The sequence below is a fragment of the Anastrepha ludens genome, chromosome 4, assembly GCF_028408465.1.
Source record: "Anastrepha ludens isolate Willacy chromosome 4, idAnaLude1.1, whole genome shotgun sequence".
Lineage (NCBI taxonomy): Eukaryota > Metazoa > Arthropoda > Insecta > Diptera > Tephritidae > Anastrepha > Anastrepha ludens.
In genome coordinates this window covers 48,342,916-48,364,410 of record NC_071500.1, presented here as the reverse complement: position 1 = coordinate 48,364,410, position 21,495 = coordinate 48,342,916, and the positions used below count along the sequence as shown (strand labels likewise).

Here is a 21,495-nt window from a genome sequence, read left to right as displayed (position 1 = left end):
GATAATAAATGTATTTTATATTGTATTTTATATTCTATTCATCAAGATGAAATTGTTAAAGATCCTCAAAGACCAACAAAATATAAAAAATATCTTGAAGATTTAGAAAATGATGATAAATTTAAAAATCTAAATTTAGAATTTCCATTTATAATTAATGAAGAAAATGTTAAAAAATTAGAAGATTATTTTAATATTACCATGAATTTTTATCATTATGATTCAGAAAAAAATGATGATGAATATTACCAAATTCAATTAATGTATAAAAGTAACTCTTTTCGTAATTTCGTTAATGGTTTGCCAAAAAAACATGTTAATATTATATATATAGAAGAAAATATTACAGAAGAAACATACAAATCTCACTTTGTACCACTTAAAAATTTATCTGGATTTTTAAGTGGTAAAATTCATCATCAGCATGAACATCTACATATTTGTAATAAATGTTTTAAACATTTTGAAAAATCTGATGAATTAGAAGAACATATAAAAACATGTTATTTATTAAAAGATGATAATAATATAATACAAAATATAAAGTTACCTAAAGAGGGTGAAAATATTTTAAAATATAAATCTAATGGTGCAGAATTATTTCATCCATATACTTTATATGCTGATTTTGAATGTACTTTGGAAAAAATTAATAAAAAAAAATCTGGCAAATGTAAAAATACAATATTACTTCATGAACACATTCCAAATAGTTATGGTATTTATAACACTTATAACAAACAATATATTTCAAAGAATACTTCTAATAGAAAAGTGCTATTGAAATCATTCTTAGATAATTTAATAAAATATGCTAAAGATTATTATGAAGTAAGAAAATTGAATAATATAATTCAGGATAAAGAATCGATATTAAAGTTTGATAATACTAACAATTGTGAAATTTGTGATATTCCATTTTCTGAAGAAAATAAAAAATGTTGGGATCATGACCATACAACTGGTAAATATAGAATGGCTTTATGTAATAAATGTAATCTAAAGTTAAAGATGCCAAAATTTTTACCAATTATTATTCATAATTTAAAAGGTTATGATTCAAAATTATTTCTAAAATATTTAGATGAATTTCATCCTGAAACTGAAACTAGTGTTCTAGCAACGAGTACTGAAAAATTTAAACAAATTAAAAAACCAGTTATTGTAGGTGAAACTAAATATTTAAAATGTAAAAATGAAAAATGTAAATATCAATATAATTTAAAGACAAGAAACACTTGTCGTAATTGTAATTCAACAGATTTAGAATTATATACAGTTGTCGAAAAAATAGAATTAAGATTTATAGATTCAATGGAATTTATAAATACTTCATTAGATAAAGCTGTTAAAAATTTATTAGATGTTAATGATATATATTGTGTAACATGTAAGAAAATAAGAAATATAGATTATGTATCTTATAAAGTTGGTAAAAATACTGAGAATAAAATATATGCTTGTAGTATTTGTTCAGTTTGTAATACTAAAAATATAAAACCTATTAATTTTGATCATTTAGAAAACTTTAATAATATTTTTAAAAATCTATCATTAAAAAATAAATGTTATTTACTTAGAAAAGGTGTATATCCATATGAATTTATTGATGATTATAAAAAATTAAGTATAACAGAATTTCCAAATCTTGAAGATTTTCATTCATCATTAAATGGAAATATTAATATTAACGATTATAAATTTGCAAATAAATTTTGGAAACATTTTAATTGTAAAACATTTAGAGACTATCATAACTGGTATTTGAAATTAGATGTTATACTTTTAAGTGATGTATTTGATAATTTTAGAAAAGAATGTTTTAAAAATTATAATTTAGATCCTATACATTATATAAGTTCACCACATTTAAGTAATTCATCTGCTTTAAAATTAACCAAACAAAAATTAGAATTATTAACAGATCAAGATATGTATGAATTTTATGAAAGTGGAACTAGAGGTGGAATATCACAAATTGCACATAACTATGCTAAAGCTAATAATTGTTATTATTACATTTCCGAAGGAAACGGTTCACAGAGTGAACATATTGACCATGTCAACGGTTACCGAAAGGAACATGTTGACTCTGTCAACGGTTCACAGAGTGAACATGCTGATATTGTAGAACAAGTTTATAAATTAAGTAAAGAGGAAGCTTCTCTTAAAGGTATATACGATTCTAAAAAATTAACAAGTTATATTTTATATTTAGATGCAAATAATTTATATGGATGGGCCATGTCACAAAAATTAAGTGTTGGTAATCATGAATGGTTAAATGAAGATGAAATTAAATATTTTTGTAATGTTGATAATATTTTAAATAAAGATTTTGATGATAATAATATTGGATATACATTAGAAGTTGATATAAGTATTCCTCCGGAATTACACAACTTTTATAATGATTATGCTCCAGCACCTCATCATTATGTTCCACAATTTGAAGATTTATCACCAAATCAAACAGACTTAATTAATAAAGGGATTGGTAGTAAACCAAATGATAAAATTAAAAAATTAATGTGTACGTTGTTACCAAAGAAAAATTATATAATTGATATAAGATTATTAAAAGAATATTTAAATAATGGTGTAATTTTAACTAAAATTCATAGAGGTATTAAATGTAGACAAGAAGCATGGTTAAAAAATTATATTGAAAAAAATACAACACTTAGAAAAGAAGCTAAAAACGATTTTGAAAAAGATTTTTTCAAACTTATGAATAATAGTGTATATGGTAAGCAAATGGAAAATGTTAGAAATAGACTTAATGTTAGAATAGTTAAAACTGAAAAAATTATGAGAAAACTAATAAGTAGAAATACATATCAATCAAGAAAAATAATAGATCATAATATGTGTGTAGTGTTTGGTAAAAATACAAATATTAAATTAAATAAACCTATCTTTGGAGGTCAAAATATTTTAGATTTATCAAAATTATTAATGTTTAAAATGTATGTACAACTTAAAACTAAATATGGTAATAGAATGAAATTATTAGGAACAGATACCGATTCATTTATTCTTTATTTTGAAGGTAAACATATTGATGATGATTTTGATATTTATTCTGAAATGAAAGATGATCTAGATAATTATGATACCAGTGATTATATAGATAATTTTCCAATTGAAGATTTAAAATCTAATATTAATAAAAAAGTACCAGGAAAATTTAAAGATGAATATAATGGAATACCAATTAGAGAATTTTGTGGACTTAGAAGTAAAATGTATGCATTTAAGACCGATGTTTGTGATAAAAAAGTTTGTAAAGGAATAAAGAAAAATAATATTAAAAAGTTAACAATTGAAGATTATAAGAATTGTTTAATTAATTTAAAAAATAAAAATGAAACTGTTCATAATATTAGATCATATGATAATAAACTATATACTACAGAAGAGAATAAAATAGGATTGTCACCCTATGATGATAAGTTTTATTTCAATAAAAAGTTGAATAATAATGATAACGATAAGTTAAATAAGACTTACAAATTACCCTGGGGACATTATGAAATAGGAAATGTAGGTAACTAAAACGAACCCCTCCTATTTACTATACATTAAATTATTAATTATATTAGATTAAGTTTTTTTTTTTAATTTCAAATGAAATATGATGTGAACATATTTCAACGATGTTGAATATTTGAATTTTTATTTTGATTTATTATTTTTGTTTATCATTTATATATGTATGAATTTTTTAAATTATTTTTGAATTATATTTGTTTCAATTTGTAGTTTACTTTCTTCAATATCTGTTTCACTTTCTTCAATATTTAATTGTTTTATATATTCATCTACTTGAATACTTTTATCAATCTTATTATTAGTTTCATCATTTTGTTTAGTAATATTATTTTGATTAATATTGTCTTTATTTTGTAAAACTAAATCTTTAAGATAATTATCAATTAAAATTTGTTTTTCCGAATAACTATCCAATTGTTTTTCTAAACTGTTTTTAAAATTTTCAATATTTGTTTCTATAAAATCTACTTGTTTAGTTATGTTAATAATATCTTGATTTAAATTATTTTCTAATTGTTCTATTTCTTTATATACAACACCAAAAGCTACCACATTATCTTTTTCTTGTTTTTCAACTTCTTTTTGAAGTAGTTGATTTAATTCCATTAATTTACTAATAATATCTTTCATTTGATCACTATTTGAACGAATTTCTTCAACTTCATTTTCTAATGATATTATTCTATTAAGAGAATATTCATTAGATGAATTTATTTCTGAAAAAGATTTTTGTCCAAACTTATCAATTCCCATTTATTAGAAAAAAATTTTTTAATTTATTTAAATTTATATGTAATTTAATTAAACAGTTAATACGTTTCCTTCGGAAACCGTTGACAGAGTCAACATATTTTCTTCTCTTAGTTCCTCAATAATATTCATAATTTCATTATGTATTTCTGGACTATCATTTCCTGCATTATACTCGCCTATTAACAAATTTAATCTATCTTTTAATTCATTAATATCATTCCAATAAACACGTTCACATTGTGAACGATTCGCAAAACGAACATATTCAGTAGGTAAACTAGTTTTAATTTTAAAATTTTGTAATGATTTTGAAAGATTATTTTTTGAATTTAAACCAGATCCTACTTTTTCTTTTATAATTTTATTTTTAATCAATATTGGTCTAATAAAATTCATATATTTATTTCCAACGCTAGATTTAATACGTTTAGAACTTTTGTCATTATTTTGCATGTAAGCATATGTTGATAATATAATTTCTTCATAAGTTTGTAAATCATTATTTGTTACAGCTGTTGATGGTTCTTTTAAAGTTATTAATTCCCATAACCCTTTTGTTCCATTATAAGTTTTATTATTTAAAATAATATCATTATTACTAATTTTTACTTCAGTATTACCAATCCATAAATCTTTTCCATCTTCAGATCTTAGACCAAAAATATTGTCACATAATTTCATATCAGAATTATTTACATTTAAATATTTCATTGCCATATTTCCAATTTTTTCGGAAATAAATTGTACTGGTGTAGATAACGTTTCATTTGCACTACGCAAAAGAGCGTCTTTTGATGTTGATGGAGTCAACTGTTCGCTTCGTGAACCTGTGCTAGTTGTTGGTGTACTTTCAACTAATTTTTGTTTGTTTGTTTTTCTAATTGGTGATAGTTGCTTTTCGTTAAATTCATTAGTTTGTAAATTCATATTATTGTCAAACGGTTTCGACTCCGTTGAAACATGTTCACTTTGTGAATGTCTATCTATTGTTTTTTTATATGATTGATTTAAATCTACTATTAAATTTTTAAAGCTATCATTTAAATTGTGAACATTAATAACTGATTGATTTAATGGTTCAATAATTGCTTGAAGATCTTCATTAATTTTTTCTTGTTTTATTACTTTGTTTAAATTAAATTGTTGAAGTTTATTTTTTAAGTCTTTTTGTGGTTTAATATATTCTTTTAAAACTTTATCTGATATCATTGTTATTTAATTAATTAAAATAAATTTTAAATATTTTTGAAATGGATAAAGATGAATTTATTGATACTAAAAATAATGATTTTAAAATAGCAAAAGAGTTGCATAAACCAGTAAGAAAAAATTTTGAAAGAAGAAAAATTATTACTAAAGGCATAAATGAACTATGGGCAGCAGATTTACTAATTATGACAACAGTTAATGTTAGAATTAATAGAGGATACAAATATATGCTTAATGTAATTGATACATTTTCTAAATTTGCTTATATAGAACCATTAAAAAAGAAAGATGGAAAAACAACTTCTGAAGCATTTTTAAATATTATTAAAAAAGCAGGTTGTGCACCAAAATTACTTCATACAGATTCTGGTAAAGAATTTTTAAATAAACATTTCCAAGAAGTTTTAGATAAATACAATATTAACATGTATCAAACATTTAGTGAAAAGAAATCATCAATTGTAGAAAGATTTAATAGAACCATTAATGAAAAACTAAAAATACGATTTGAAATTCAGAAAAATACTAATTGGATTGATGTAATTGATAAAATATTATATGAATATAATTACAAAGATGTACATAGAACTATTGGTATGAAACCTTGTGAAGTAAATGAAAAAAATGAACAATTAATTTTTGATAATTGTTTTAAAATTAATAGAAACAATTTAGAAAAACCAGTTTTTAAAATTGGAGAAAAAGTAAGAATTCAATCACATAAAAAACAATTTGAAAACAAATATAAAAATAATTGGACTCGAGAAATATTTTATATTAGTAAAATTTATCCATCTAATCCAATAACATATTTAATAAGAGATTTAAGTTATGAACCAATATTGGGTAAATTTTATAAATTTGAACTTCAAAGAGTTCAAATTTGAAGTTTCAATTATTTTGCGTCCACCCTCTTCTAACGCTAAATACATACTGCACTTGTAACCATGTTTGACAAAGTCAAACGGTTTCGACAGAGTCGAAACATGTGTTGATGTATAAAAGCTTATCAAATATTATGCTTATCTTGCAGTTTGTGACTCGTGTTGACTCCGTCAACGGTTCACAAAGTGAACATATTCAACAGTATTTCATTTTTTTTTGGTTTGTGCTTATGCTTATTCTATTTATAGATTGTGAGCAATGTTGATAAGATCAGCATTGCTTGCTTTGCATACTACTCAGCTGTAATTACATTACTTCAGAATATGATGTTTAGATGAGTTGGTTAAGCAGTTGGAATTATAACAATAATTTTGTTGCAAGTTCAAATCTGACTCAAAGACTCTTGTTTTGAGGAGTTCGTCGTTTTTTTTGAAAGGTACTTTAAAAAATAAATGTATCCTTTTTTGTTTTTTTTTTGAATAGATTACTTTAAATATTTTGTAATCAATATTTAAAATTATCAATCAATAATAATCGACCCAACTCAAAATTTTTAACTTTTTTTTTATTTTTGTTTGAATAGATTACTTTAAATATTTTGTAATAAATATTTAAAATTATCAATCAATAATAATCGACCCAACTCAAAATTTTTAACTTTTTTTTTTATTTTTGTTTGAATAGATTACTTTAAATATTTTGTAATAAATATTTAAAATTATCAATCAATAATAATCGACCCAACTCAAAATTTTTAACTTTTTTTTTTATTTTTGTTTGAATAGATTACTTTAAATATTTTGTAATAAATATTTTAACATTTTTTCACTTAATAGACATCGACCCAACTCAAAATTTTAACTGTACCAACCTAAATATTGATTACTAGTACATCAAAAATAGATATCTTTAATATCTTAAAAATATTAACTACGAGTAACTATAATTTAGGGGTGGACTAAATCGACCCAATTCAAAATTTAACGTTTATTTTTTGAGATAATATAAGCTAAAAAAATGAGTTAAATGTTAAAAAATGTTAAAATTTTGAGTAACTGTAAGTTAAAAAAATGAGTTAAATGGTAAAAATGTTAAATTTTTGAGTTAAAATGATAATAAATGTTAAAATTTTAATATTTTTGATATTGCGTTGTATTCCGGAATATACATACTACTTACGTATATTACAATTTCAAACTTGTTTCCCAAACGCTTTTGTTTAAATCCATTTCTGTTTCTGGCATGCAGGACACCTATATAGTATATTACCTTAGCTCACATCGGTCGTTTAAAATTTTACTTTTAGTTCTTTATTTCTATTGACACGATTTTTATTAAATAAAATAGTCAGAGGTACTTAGTTTCAAATTTATTTGGAATCGGTGATATTTTGCTTTGTTTTAAGAACATTTCATTAACAATAAAAATAAATTAAATATTTCAGCATTTCCTTATCCGCAAAACTTTAAATTCCCGCCAGACGCTACTAAACACTAAATCCCCACACAAGGTTTCTATGTGTTCCAAATCCGCTTAACTTAACGCTTTATGAGGAGTAAACATACATAAATATATGTTTCACAATTCTAACATATAAAATAATATCCCAATGAGAAATATTGTAGTATCCCACTTATTTTAAATGAATGAAAGGATTTGCATGAATAGGTATAAGGTATGTTATACATCGGTTAAGGAAATATTGGAGCTACATTTAAAAGGTTGTAACTTTGCATTTTAGTATATTAAAAGTATACGGAGTAATTTTAATTTAAGAGACAAATATACCGCCACTATATATCTTTTGTCCCTCATATCCTGCTTCCGTAAAATTGTTGCTTTCAATTAACGTGGGGTGATACACTCTCCTCCAAGAATATCTGTTGGAAAGGGCTAGATTTCTGCGTAGGCAATTCCAGAATTTTATACAACAACAATCGTAATATCAGAGTTGTTGACAATACTAGAAGATTTTTGACAAAGTATAAGCATTTCGAGTCCATTTAGGAAATACAAAGAAATTGGTTAAAAAGCTTTGATTGCCATCAACAGGGTGAGTTAACAGAAAATTTTTAGATAATTGGAAAAGTTTTCGAGAAAGAAAAAGGAGGGTATGTTTAAAAAATATAGTCAAAATAATACTAGAGAAAATGTAAAAATGCTAGCCATAACCAGTGTAAACTTTAATCTAGTTAGCCAACGTATAGAAGGTGATGAATGCGCAGATAACTTAGCTAACGAGGGTTCCATAGATTACACCTGTTTCGACACAATAAGATTTCAAAATCAATGTGTTTCCACATATTGATGTTTCTAAGTATTTCGATATTTTTAGAACTACTGTGGTAGACGTTTGTAAAAGTGTTATTCCTCCTGTAACAAAGAAAAAACAATATAAAGTAACCTGACACAATGCTGCGTTGACTTAACTTCGAAATAAGAGAAACAAATTTCTCCATAAATTCAAAACATGTAAAATTTCAAATTTCTTTGCCCTGTATAAAGAGTATGGTAAGAGATTCGTCTGTTTGGATAAATTTTTACACAGAAACTACGTTCTTAAATTCCAAGAAAGTTTTAAATCGAATCCAAAAGCGTTTAGGAATTTTGTATATTCAAAAAAACCTATTTCCAATATTCCGTCCTCTCTTTTTTTTTCGGTGACAAATTTGCTAATACTCTAGCCGATGCCGCTAATCTCTTCGCTGAGTTATTTAAGTCCAATTTAGCATCGGCCTCTGACAGCGAAGAAAAGGTTCTCTTCAATATATTTATAAACATCTATTTACTTCGGCAAGCTAATATTGTACACTGAAGATGTCTTTAGAGGCATTACTCGACTTAAATCTTCTTCAAACACTGATGTCGATAGTCTGTCTATGTTATTTAAGCAGAGTGATTCTTTACTATACCCTCTGTTGTTAATCTTTAGCAAATCACTAACTTTGGGTATTTTTATTGATGCCTGAAAATTGAATTTCATTTCACCCAACGATATCAAAGCTTTCCGCAGGTGCAAAGCTTTTTGAATGCATCATCCAAGACAAACAACTTTTGCTGATAAGAGCATAGTGCATCCAGCATGGTTCCTTTCTGGGCCGTTCAACAGTGTCTAATTTAGCTGTATTTTCGGATGATTGTATTGCTGCCTTCCAATCAGGGCAACAGGTTGACACCGTTAATACCGACTTCTCTAAGGCCTTTGATCGGGTTTTCTATATAATACTAATAAAAAAATTAGCCTGCATTGGATTCCACTAAGCCTTCTTCAAGTCTTACTTGCAAAATCGCCATTGTTTGGTCGTCGTCGACAATGTTGGGTCTCTTCCTTTCGTTGCTTGCTCTGGGGTTTTACAAGGTAGTATTCTAGGCCCGCTTCTTTTTGTTCTGTTTATCAATGATATTAATTCTTGCTTCTCGTCAGCAAGATTCCTGCTTTCCCTCGACTGTGAATTGATGCAAATTGATTTAGATAATTTCAGCAACTGGTTTATAAATTTTCTCCGACCCTTATACGCTGAGGCTTTTGTATACGGCGTTTGTACGTTCCAAACTGGAGTATGCATCATTCATTTGGACTCCGTATTATACGTGCCATGCTGCTAGAATTGAACGTCTCCAAAAAGTATTCCTACATTTCGCGTTGTGTAATTTATGCTTTTCGGGTACCATCCCTACATATGAAACGCGATACTTATTGATCAACTTAAAATCATTGCAGAGCAGGAGAATAATCTTATATTTATCTTTCATTTTTCACTTAATCCGTGGTGCTGTTGACTGTCCGGTGCTTCTTGAGAGAATTTTTTTTAATATTCCGGCCACAGCTCTGGTTTTTCAAAATCTCTTTATGCTCAGAATGCTCCTATTACTAGAATCTTAATTGAGTTTAATAAAATGTCTAAATTTGTTTAGATAGATTTTTCATTTTCAAAAGAGCACCTATCAAAATCTTTGAATATTTATTATAAATAGTTGAATTGTAATTTCTTTTTTATTGCCTATTAACCTTAAAAAAATAAAATAAATAAATATTATGTCCGAAAACTCACTTTTTTATCTCAGACAAGAAACAAAAATAAAGGAAACGCGTATCTTTAGATGATACTGTACAGCGCCTTTTCTACAGTACTGGCCAAAACTAAAACACCCCCCTGAGAGGATTTCTAACAATGCTAAATAATTCAATAAAAACCACGTGTAGTATTGCATATTTTTGTGCCATCACTATTAAAGCATAATAAAAATTTTCAACACTTTTAATATAAAAAATAAGAATTTAAAATATCCATAGTTCACAAAAATGAAATTGTCAAAGCTAAAACAACCCCAATGTTTTTTTTTAAATGGCATACCTGATTTGTTGTAGAATTCTCTTACTAATGATATATAAAACTGGGCGTGAGTAGCTGTGAATAATTTTTCCAAAAATTTCAAAATTTAGTATCGTAGAACAGTACATGAGGGTAACACAATAATTATTTAACAATATTAAAAATGCTGTAGTGGAGTACTTAAGTTTTGTCCAATACTGTATATCTGGTGTTTGTAAGATCACGACTTTGAGAAAAGAGAGAAAAGCACCCTAGAGTTCGAATTGACAAAGCAACAAAAAGTCCACTCTACTTCGCTCAGAGAACAGCGCTTCAAAATTTTACCCTACTTATAAATATATACAGAGGTTCTTCATGTTTTCAATTAACGCTGTGGACGTATTCGCTCTATGTCACTTACCAAGTTTAACCCAACCTAATTTTTCTTGCTAGCGCATGTGTTTAAATGCCTCAAATCCTGACAAAATATACCTAAAAACCAAATACTAGCCTAATAGGATATAAGACTTCTCAAACTCGGAAGGTGGTTAAGTCGAAGCTATGGTGAGCTGAACTTCCAGTTAATACAATTTCTGACAAGTCATGGTTGCTACCAGAAGTGGCTACATCGCTTCAGGGTACGTGAATCACATTTATGTCTAGTTATCCTTGAAAAGGAAGGTGCAAGGCAAGTGTTTTTTCTTATGCCAACGATTTGTGACTAGCAGACGTAATTTAACCGCATTTTCAGAAGTCCCAGCAATCAGCGATGTACCACATGCTTTAAAACACGCAGATGTATACGAGGGCAACTAAACATACGATACTTGACAAAAAACAGGCTCTCAAGTCGACGTGAGACAAGTATAGTGGGAGGGGGTGAACTGGTCCAACTGGGGGGGGGGGGGGGGGGGGGGGTTCCCTTATCAAATAGACAAAACCATGGGAAGATTAAAGTACACTAGTTTTGACGGACTGCATGAGATTAGTAACTGGCATAGAGCCTAATGCTCAACCGCCTCCCGACGATTTGCTTAACAGTAGTGCCGGGAGGGGATCGGTACATTGACGGTAGGTAGCGTACGTCCTGATATTGTTTCACAAATGGAAGCATCTACAGTTTTACGTCGTCTCCGAATGGCTGATGGTTTTTGTGTTTTATAAGAAGTTTTTTCATAGTGAAATACTCTCCGAGGTTTGTCATTGCCTGCTGAGGTGTGACCGCTATTAGAAAAAACTGTTTCTATGTATTATTTAGTGCTTCCTCTCCCAATAAAATGTTATATAGTACAACGAATACTTAAGTAAAAGGACAGCTTTTGCATTACACTTTATGACAGTTTTTTCCTATAGCTCTTATTTCACCTATACCTTCCACTTGAACTACCAATTTTACCCGCTTAAACTTAATTTAAAATTGTCCACAGTTAAACTAGCACTAGAAAATTTACCTTTAATAAATGTGCCTTTTCTACTGGGTACTTAAATACACTTATTTCATTATACACGTACTCATAAGGTGACCGCTATATAGTGTGGCTTGTGCTTGGCTGTCACTCGGTTGGTCCAAGGAGCATTGCCCACTGTGGGCACGAAGCACCAATAATTTTTTTTCTACTAGCGCTAAATTTTCAACATGCAAGGCAAAACTTCCGAGTGTATTTCAGCGGTAAAAAAGCTCCTAATAAAAACTCTTCTCCACTCGTCATAAAGTAGTAGTGCCCACCATTTTTTAGATTACTAAAGCGCACACCACAAACTGTAAGTAACAGCAGCTCGGTCAAACACAGAGAAAATAATTTATACACCAATTGTAAAAAATATATACATACTTACAAAACTAGATGTACGTAGTGGAATATATTTATAGTTTTTATATAACTATTGAAACTTGAGTATATGGCCCAAGAGTATATCGTTGAAAAATAACCAAAGCCTTTTCAAAAGCGCTTTACCGCATAAAGCTGATGAACAGCTGCTACTCATAAAATAAGCTGTAACTTTCCATTCTTCTTTTAGTGCGCAGCTTTTACTCACCATTTGTAAGCACTTTCCTTACAAAAAAAAATCTAATTTTCCTTTTCTGTTTGTTTCGGTTTCTTCTTCCACTTCTCACCCCCCACAGATAAGTGATGTCGGTGGTTCAATTACAGTGCATGCATTCGGTGCGTACTTTGGTCTGGCTGTGAGTCTGATGCTGCGCCCTGGCAAGGACCGGAACGAAGCGGGCAAATACGAAGGAGCCAATTATACATCAGATATCTTTGCCATGGTCGGAACATTGTTCCTGTATGTGTATTGGCCAAGTTTTAATTCGGTGTTGGCCGATGGCAGTGGTCAAGAGCGTGCCATACTCAACACGTATTTATCATTAGCAGCGGCAACAGGTAAGCATGCAAAAGTACCAGCAACACGGACAACATGAACAATAAGTAGGTTTAAGAGCATAGACGTGAACAAGGACAAGAGCAAGAGCACTTAAGTTCACACTTACGCATGGACGTATTAAAGCTAAGTTAACACTTGTTGCCTAGAAACGCTCATATATAAATATGTATGTTTGTATATACTCATCACACGAGTATTAATGCAAGAGTGTAGGGCATAAATATGTATTTGCACAGATTTATTTTATCGGTACGAAAACAACTCTCATTGTGTGAATGGAAAAAACTCTTAAGCGTCTTTAGCACTTTTTTGTTATGTAAGGTCGGTAGTGCGCAAAGTAACAATAAGTGCCTGGTGCTACCTTCGTATTTTACTTTACGGATGTGAGAAGGGCACGTATTAGTGCTTTTAATTTTCCTTAAAAGTAATTTATTATTATTGCTTACTCTAAACTTTACTAACTCAAACGTACATCTAACTACGCAAAGGATGTACGACATCGGAAAACTGCAATCGCAACATACATCCAGAAGATTTGCTAGTCAACTCCCATTCTTGCTCTCAAAGAGTACTGCCCAACAATCCGGCCTGCAGGTGCAATGGAGCAGCATTAATCGCTCTTTACTTACCGCTGCCGCAGAAGAAATCGAATTTCGGCGAGTCCGAAAAAACAGAAGATTTCAAGAGCGGGGCATTTTTCTGTAAGAACAAAAACGGCGATCTGGTGACTGACATCCAGACACATCTCGGACTTGCTAAATAGTGACAACTGCGCATGTCACAGAGAATGTGAAGATTCCCAAACCCTGAAACGCACTGTCGTTTCGTTACCCGACGATGACAAGGTGAGAATAGCGATAACGGGGCTATAGAACAACAAACCCGCACGAGCCAACGGACTGCCGCTTGAGCTGCGTCAGATGAAAGCATACCTTCCGATTGGAATTTAAGAGGGCTCTACCCAAACCAAAAGAAAAGTAATCCTATAAGCAGTGCCAATTACCGCGTGATAAGTCTTCTATTATAAATAGCGCCTATAAGGTTCTAGTGAGCGTATTAAGTAAAAAGCTTGATCTCACCATTAACCAACTGATTAGAAATCATCAGAGTGGCTTTAGTCCTTGAAAACTTGCAATTGATCAGATATTCACAATACGGAAAACCTTTGGAAATACTAATGAAAGGAGAATCGACACACACCTTCCTTTTGCTGCGATGTCTGAACTTGGTGTACCTTCAGAACTAATGCGGCTATACAAAATAACGTTACTCAAGCAGCGCCGACACAGCAGACACAATTGGAAAAGACCTCTCCGAGCCCTTTTATACCAAACGAGTTTTCAGATAGAGTGACTCTCTTTAACCTGATCCTGGAAAATTCGTGCTAGCCGCAGAATTTAATAATAAAAATAAAGAAAAGTTTGTAAGAGACTTCGTTTATTTAGGAGCCAGCATTAACGCCGTTAACAATGTCAGCCTTGAAATCCAACGGAGAATTTCTTGTGCCTGCAAGTGCTACTTTGGACTAAGTAGGCAATTGAGTAGTAAAGTCCTCTATCGACGAACAAAACTAACACTTTATAAAGCTCTCATCATACCCATCCTATCGTATGACGCAGATAATAACATCCAATAAGGCGTCACTTGGAGTGTTTGCACATTGGCGGCGGCAAAGTTTACCGCGACTAAAGATCCGGCGGCTCCGTTGGCTCGGTCATGTCGTCCGAATGAATACAAATGCCCCGGGTCTGAAAGTATTCGATGCGGTACTAACTGGTGCTAGCAGAGAAAAAAAGGCTTATTCTAATATACGTTGCATAAAATCAATGAAGAGAGACTTGGCTTCACTTGGTGTATCCAACTGGCACCGGTTAGATCGAGAAAGAAACGCCTGGCGCGCTTTGTTAAACTTGGCCAAAATCGCTTTTACGGTTATCGCCCCAATTAAGAAGGAGAAACGTAACTATCGGCCTATGTGTAGTGGTTTTTATATTTAAGCGGTAAGTACCTATATATATGTATGTGTGAACCTAATATCATGTCAGCTCAGATGGTAAGTAAGTAAATATTTAGAATAGATTATTAAGAAGAATATTATTGTAAAAATAAATTTTAGGCATGATAAATTCAAATTACAATCTATACGTGTTTTAGTGTGCTGACTTCAACAATTTCAATTTATTTACTACCAGCTTTAACCCGCGCCCCCGCTCGCGTAGTAGTAGTTTTGAGGGATTTAGGATATGTATATAAAAGAATTACAAACAATAATTTCATAGAAAATATTTTTTTATTAATAACCATAATATTACAAAACCCAGCATCCGTTGCTATGCCTCGTTGAATAAAATCAAAACAACCGATCAGAAAAATATCAAGCAAAATTATTTTTAATAATTTTCAATCTCAAACCGTTTTTGAACTTTGCATTTGGGTCATAGTTGAGCAGCTTATGCCGATTATGAAGTCTAGAGTGTGCTATAAATAGTGGGAAATAGGAAAAACTAAGATTTTTTTAGATTAAATTTAAGCAAATATTCGATTATTAGTGACGAATGAGAGTGGTGGCGCGGGGGCTGTGGGAAGGGTGTTCCATCATAAAAACATGCCTATAACCTTCATTCGGTGAAAATATGAATGTATAAAAATGTTTACGTCATTTGGTGTTGTCGTTTCGTAGTGATGCGCGGACAACGTACAGACAGTCACCTTTATAGTATAGATAAGCTAAGGCTTGTTTATATGAGTGTATTAAAAAAATAAGGTGAATTTTCAAATTTCGCGGGCTACGTACATATATTCGATTTTCGATTATTATGTTGTTATGTTTTTTATGTTGGTACACTCGTCACAGTTTTAGCAATATAGCTTGTTGAGTTTGTTTGAGAGAGGGATATATAGGACAAGTGTTTTGCGTATTCGGCGATTTTCTGCCAAGTACCCACATAAAAGGTGTTCCACTTTCTCTTCTTCTTCTATATCCTGACAGCTTCTACAATAGTCATTGAATGGTGCGTGCCCCTATTCTACCGGCAAGTCTTCCTTCCCTGACAGTGCCCAGATAGGGCACCTCACAGAATCCGTCCTAATTAGTTTAAGTAGACTCTTAGTTCGACCCATGTTCCATTTGAGCCTTGTTTGCCTACCGATAGATATTTAACTGTCTCGAACTGGAATTAGCAACACTATCTATTAGAAGTTTGCATGTTGCCAAGGGCATAGATATGTCAACCTTGTACTGGCTAATTTGGAGCGCGGAACCCAATCTAGTTAACTCTTCTGTCCTACAGTTACCTTTAATGTTACTATGTCCTGTCACCCAGAGTAGATTGATCGAAAAACACTGTGAAAGTATTTTTAATGATTTGTAACACTCTGTCTCAGACGAGTTTGTACATGATAGCAGCGGTTTCAGAGCTGCCAGACTATCGAAGTAAATGAAGATTACCCTAACTCTTACTACGCTTTTATATAGCACTAAAAGGCTTTCTGAGATGGCCTGAGATTTCGGCTTGGAATACGCTCCAGTTTCGCAATATACACCACCTCCCACTTAATCATCAAGTTCGAGCCATCAGTACATATACTTACCCAGTTTACATTGTTTATTAAACCATTTTACTAGTCCTCTCTGGATGGAGAGTGGATTGTATAAGGCCTGTCTAAGTATGTCTTAATCGAGTCACAAAACTAGGTGGTTTTAAGAGTAGAAGGAAACACCCCAAGTATGCGCGAGTGTCCCCGATATACCAAAAATGCCTGCAACATATAGCAACTCCGCGGTTTGGCAAACTGATTCGTTTGCGTTAATGAACACTCATTTTGATATTAAAGTTTTATCATTTGAATGTGCTGTTCAATCGTGTAACTTGCCATGATGATTTGGCATAAACAACTGAATAATAAACAAAAGATTTGACAGATGTCACCAAAACAAAATGGCTGCCACAGGGCGCCAAAATCGATCCGCGCCAATTGAAAACCCCTTTATAAACACCATTTCTCATCTCCCGTGGCGATTCGGTACAAAAACCGTTGTTCACGACCGCGTGTTGTTCGATGGCGGGTGAGATGCTGAAAAGCAATTTAAAGGCGATTTTCTTTGTTTTTTTTTGTTTTGGTTGAACAGATGAAACACCTAGGCTCCCAATTCTTATGAGCGCAGTTCATTTTTGTGCCAATTCCCGACCAATGATGGTTTGGCGTCCGGTCTCCTTCAAAAGTGATTAAAGACGTTCTTCATCAAACTCAGAAGGTCTTCCACTGCAGGTCGTATCATCGTCGTCAGAGTCTCCATTTTTGAACTTTGCAACCCATTTCCGTGCTGTTTGGTTTTTAACTCCTAGGTATTCCATTTCAGAAAGAGCTCTATAGAATGAATACTTGCTTACCCATTGTCTGTACTTACCCAATCGCTGTAAAATACAATGAAAATGTAAAATCGCTATGAACTTATTCTCCAAGAGATTTCGTTTTTTTGTGTTGGAAAGATCAGTGAGAAATGAACTTAGCTTCACTTGATGCTAATTAGTACGAGAAAGAAACGACTAGCGCGTTTTGTTAACCTAGGTCAAAATCACTTAACTTTCACTAGGCTTACTTTTACTTTGGTCAACTTCCTGTTTTCTTCTTTTCTGAAAAAAAAAAATCTTGTGTTTATATGTCGACCTTTCGAAAATATTCCCATCGCCCCGTGAACTTGATGGTATCGTAGTGCAATAGTATCACAATTCTTTATTTGTAAATGAGAGGCAAGAGGATATGCTCGCCAATTAAAAATGTGATGACATTAATTAGCGCTAATTTATGAATTTTAATATGTACAAATTTCAAGCAATACAAAATGTGATAAAATGAGATGAAAATCGCACTTAGCATATGGTGTCTATGTCTATTATGCATTTGCACTAATGTATGTATGGGTACGTTGCCAAGGCAACATGTTAATTAGTGAACAACTTTGAGAAACTTTAAAAAGTTTACTAAAAATTCATTTAACACCTAAACAAAAATGAGCTAGTTAGCACATTTTCCGAACTATTTCAATAGGGTTAATTATTCCACTTATATGCGCATACAGTGCGATTAATAACTATAGAACAGGGACGAATTATTATTTAATTTACATACTTTTTTTATAAAGGACAAAAACCCATATACTTCTGCTCAAATATGAACGAGACGTTATCAATAAAACGGTCCGCGGATGACATATGGCAAAAATAAATATTTTGTTTTTTGGTAGGACTGTTATAAGCTTACATGGCAAATTTCAGTGTGATACGTCACATAGTTTGTTTTCTGTGCTACTGTAAACAAGTCAAGCTCGAGTGTGTTCTTTCGAATTTAAAACAAAAAATTTATTTTTGCCATATGTCATCCGCGGACCGTTTTATTGATAACGTCTCGTTCCTATTTGAGCAGAAGTATATTGAAGTTGAAAACTTTGAGCAAAGGACGGATAAATCACAAGCAGTTACAAATTATCACCAAGCCCTGTTAATGGAGTTTTTCAATATTAGACAATATCCGCGTCTTCCGTATATTTCGCACAAAATGTCTTACCTTCCGTAATAGTTTATTTATTTTACATTGTTCGAAATTTCGTCTATAACGGCCCGTTTTTGCGCTTCGGACAATTTTTTTATGCAAGGTTGTGAAAAATTAATCACCTACTTTGGTTTTAGAATAACTTTTTTAATAAACAAAAAAAATGTTTTAAGTAATGGAAATCTTTATTTTTATTTTTTTGCGCACAATTGCTTGCCTGTTTGTGTACTGCAGCTGTCTAGTTCAAAAGTACCAATATGATTGATGTACGACGCCATTTGCAAAAATTTAACATCTTACATTAGGTTTGTCACTTCAGAAACCGCATTAGGGGCTATTAATTAATAAAAAATATAGTAGATCTCGAACAAAGTAACGGCAGATGGTTTTTATGAGGATCTTTTTCATTCCAGATAAACTCTCCGAGTATCCATTGCCTGTCGAAGGGCGACCACTGTTAGAATCGCTCTTGGGATTTCAACAAGAAAGATGAAAGGCTAATTGGCCTGAAGTCCTCCGTTCTCGTATGTGTGGGTTTTCCTACTTTATGAATAAAAACCAATCTTACCTCAGCCCACTTCTTGGGGATGTAACTAAACTGGATAGCCGCCTCAAAGATCAATTCAAGTCTAAGTGCAATTATATATAAATTATTTGTATTTTTATAATTGAAGGTCAACGGGAATATTTGTATATTTGTAAGGTTGGAACCTATTGCGGGCGCGCTCTGAGCATTCCTCTGTTATAATGCAAAAGGGAGCCCCCTATTGTAGTCTATTGGAAAGTGGTATTGTTTCTATTACAAAAACAACCTGAAAAAAGCGTCTGCGTCTAGTTCTAACGTTTCTTCACAATTAATAATTGGACTATTAAGTCTCATTCATAATACTTTACGAAGTCCGTTCCCCTCTGAAGTACTTTTTATCTTTTGACAAAAGATTATCCAGACGATCTTTCAAGCGCAGTTTTGACATACTTAAATCTACGTTGACAGTCTTTATATTCGTCCTAAGAGTTTGACCTCTACGTTTCATTAAACATAGTCCTGCATCCCTCATCAAGTTTGCTATATCAGTGAATCAATTCTTCGATTACCAAGGTGTAGTGCACCAAGAGTACCTTCCATCGGGCCAGACCGTCAATAAAGAATATTATCATATTTATCAGTTTTGAAACATTTGAGATATGATGTACCTCGCAAACGGCCGGGGAATGTGAGCATGTGTGGGTTTTGCATGATGAAACGGGTAATCGCACCGAGTCCAATTTTGTTGGATTATTTGACCAAACACCAAGTAAATACCATTGTACAAGCACCGAATTCACCTGACTTCTTTTTGCTTCCTAAGTTGCAGTTACCATTTCGTGGAAGGAGATTTCAGTCGATAGAAAATATCAAAGCAAATGCGACGAAGGAGCTGAAGGCCATCCCTTCGTCGGCCTCCCAGGGGTGCTTGGAGGACTGGGTTAAAAGTTGACACATGTGTGTTGCTTCAGACAGGTCATATTTTGAAGGAGATAAAACAAATTTTCCTGAAATTTAACTCTGTTTTATTTGGACATTCCTGGTACTTTCTAATAATAGGGTATAACGGTTTCGATTTCCATTTTTTCGCTTCTCGCTAAAACGTTTTTCCCGCACGCTGAAACGCGTTTATCATGTTTTTGTAGCGCTCAACGTTGATCGAAATAACGTTCCAAGCACCATTTACAAATGAAAATGCTGCAGGCGAGATGAAATGCAGTTCGTCAGATACGACTTTTTTTTAACTTATGGTCAATAAACGCACTGTTTGGGCTACACAAAATTGACTTTGATAATAAATTTGTAATATTTGTGGAATAATATTAGACTCATTTCAAAAATTGAATAAGTACCCGTATTAGAAATGCACACCACTTTTTAATTTTTTTTTCCAACATAGTCCCCTTTTAGAAAAATAGACTTCTCCCTACAAGATACACGCTCCGGCCATTTTTTAACCTCTCCAAAAATTAAGATTTGTCGAACTCTCCAAACTATGTCTCTGTTTCGACGATGACTTGCTCGTTTGAACTAATTATTTTTCCCGCGAGCCCTTTTTTCGTGTTAAAGAACAAGAAAAAGTCGCAGATCGGGTGGAAACGGAGGGTGCGGCAGCAATTCACAACGCAATACAAGCAGTTTGGCGGCAAAAATACCGGATGAATGTGTGGTGAAACAGCACCTTCTTTTTCGTCAAATGCGGTCTCCTTAAATTTTTTGTGAACGCGGTCCAATAACTCACTGTGGTATTGTCCAATGATCATTCTTTCTTTTCTGAAAACTCCATGAGGATGACCACGCTCACATCCCAAAAATTGTCGCCGTGACCTTTCCGACCGATTGGATTGTCTTCGCCTTCTTTGGAATAGATTCAAAGGAATCGTGGAATCGTTTTTTATCGCCAATTTATCATGTAAAATATTAATTGTTGTTCCGGTCGACACACCTATGGCCTCTGTTACTTCGCGCACGTTCGCTCGTCGATCAGTGAGAATCATGTCGTGGACTTTTTGAATGTTTTCCTCGGTAACCACGTTTGCCGGGCGTCCAGGTCGCTCCTCATCAAAACGGATGTTTGCGTCGTATCCATAGACAGCGTCCAACTTTGCTTTGATATCCTCGCATTTTCTCCCCTCGAAAAACAAAAAGCGAATTACCGAACGATACTGCACTTTTCTAATCTTAGCGAAAATCACAAAACCTGTCCTGCTCCAATAGCTGCCAAATTCAAACTAACCTATCAACCAGTCTGAAATTTATTTTGCCATCGATTGATAGATGGCAGCACAGAATGCTAAGACCAACTACCCTCAGGAA

The 21,495-nt window shown here is 31.9% G+C and overlaps 1 protein-coding gene across 1 annotated transcript in view; it reads left to right on the top strand.

The window, feature by feature from the left end:
• LOC128862220 (ammonium transporter Rh type B-B) overlaps nt 1–21,495 on the top strand; it is an 83,090-nt gene that overhangs the window by 41,489 nt on the left and 20,106 nt on the right. Inside the window, exon 4 of the mRNA XM_054100725.1 lies at nt 12,841–13,102. Coding sequence (XP_053956700.1) covers nt 12,841–13,102 — 262 coding nt within the window. The remainder of the gene's footprint in view (nt 1–12,840; nt 13,103–21,495) is intronic.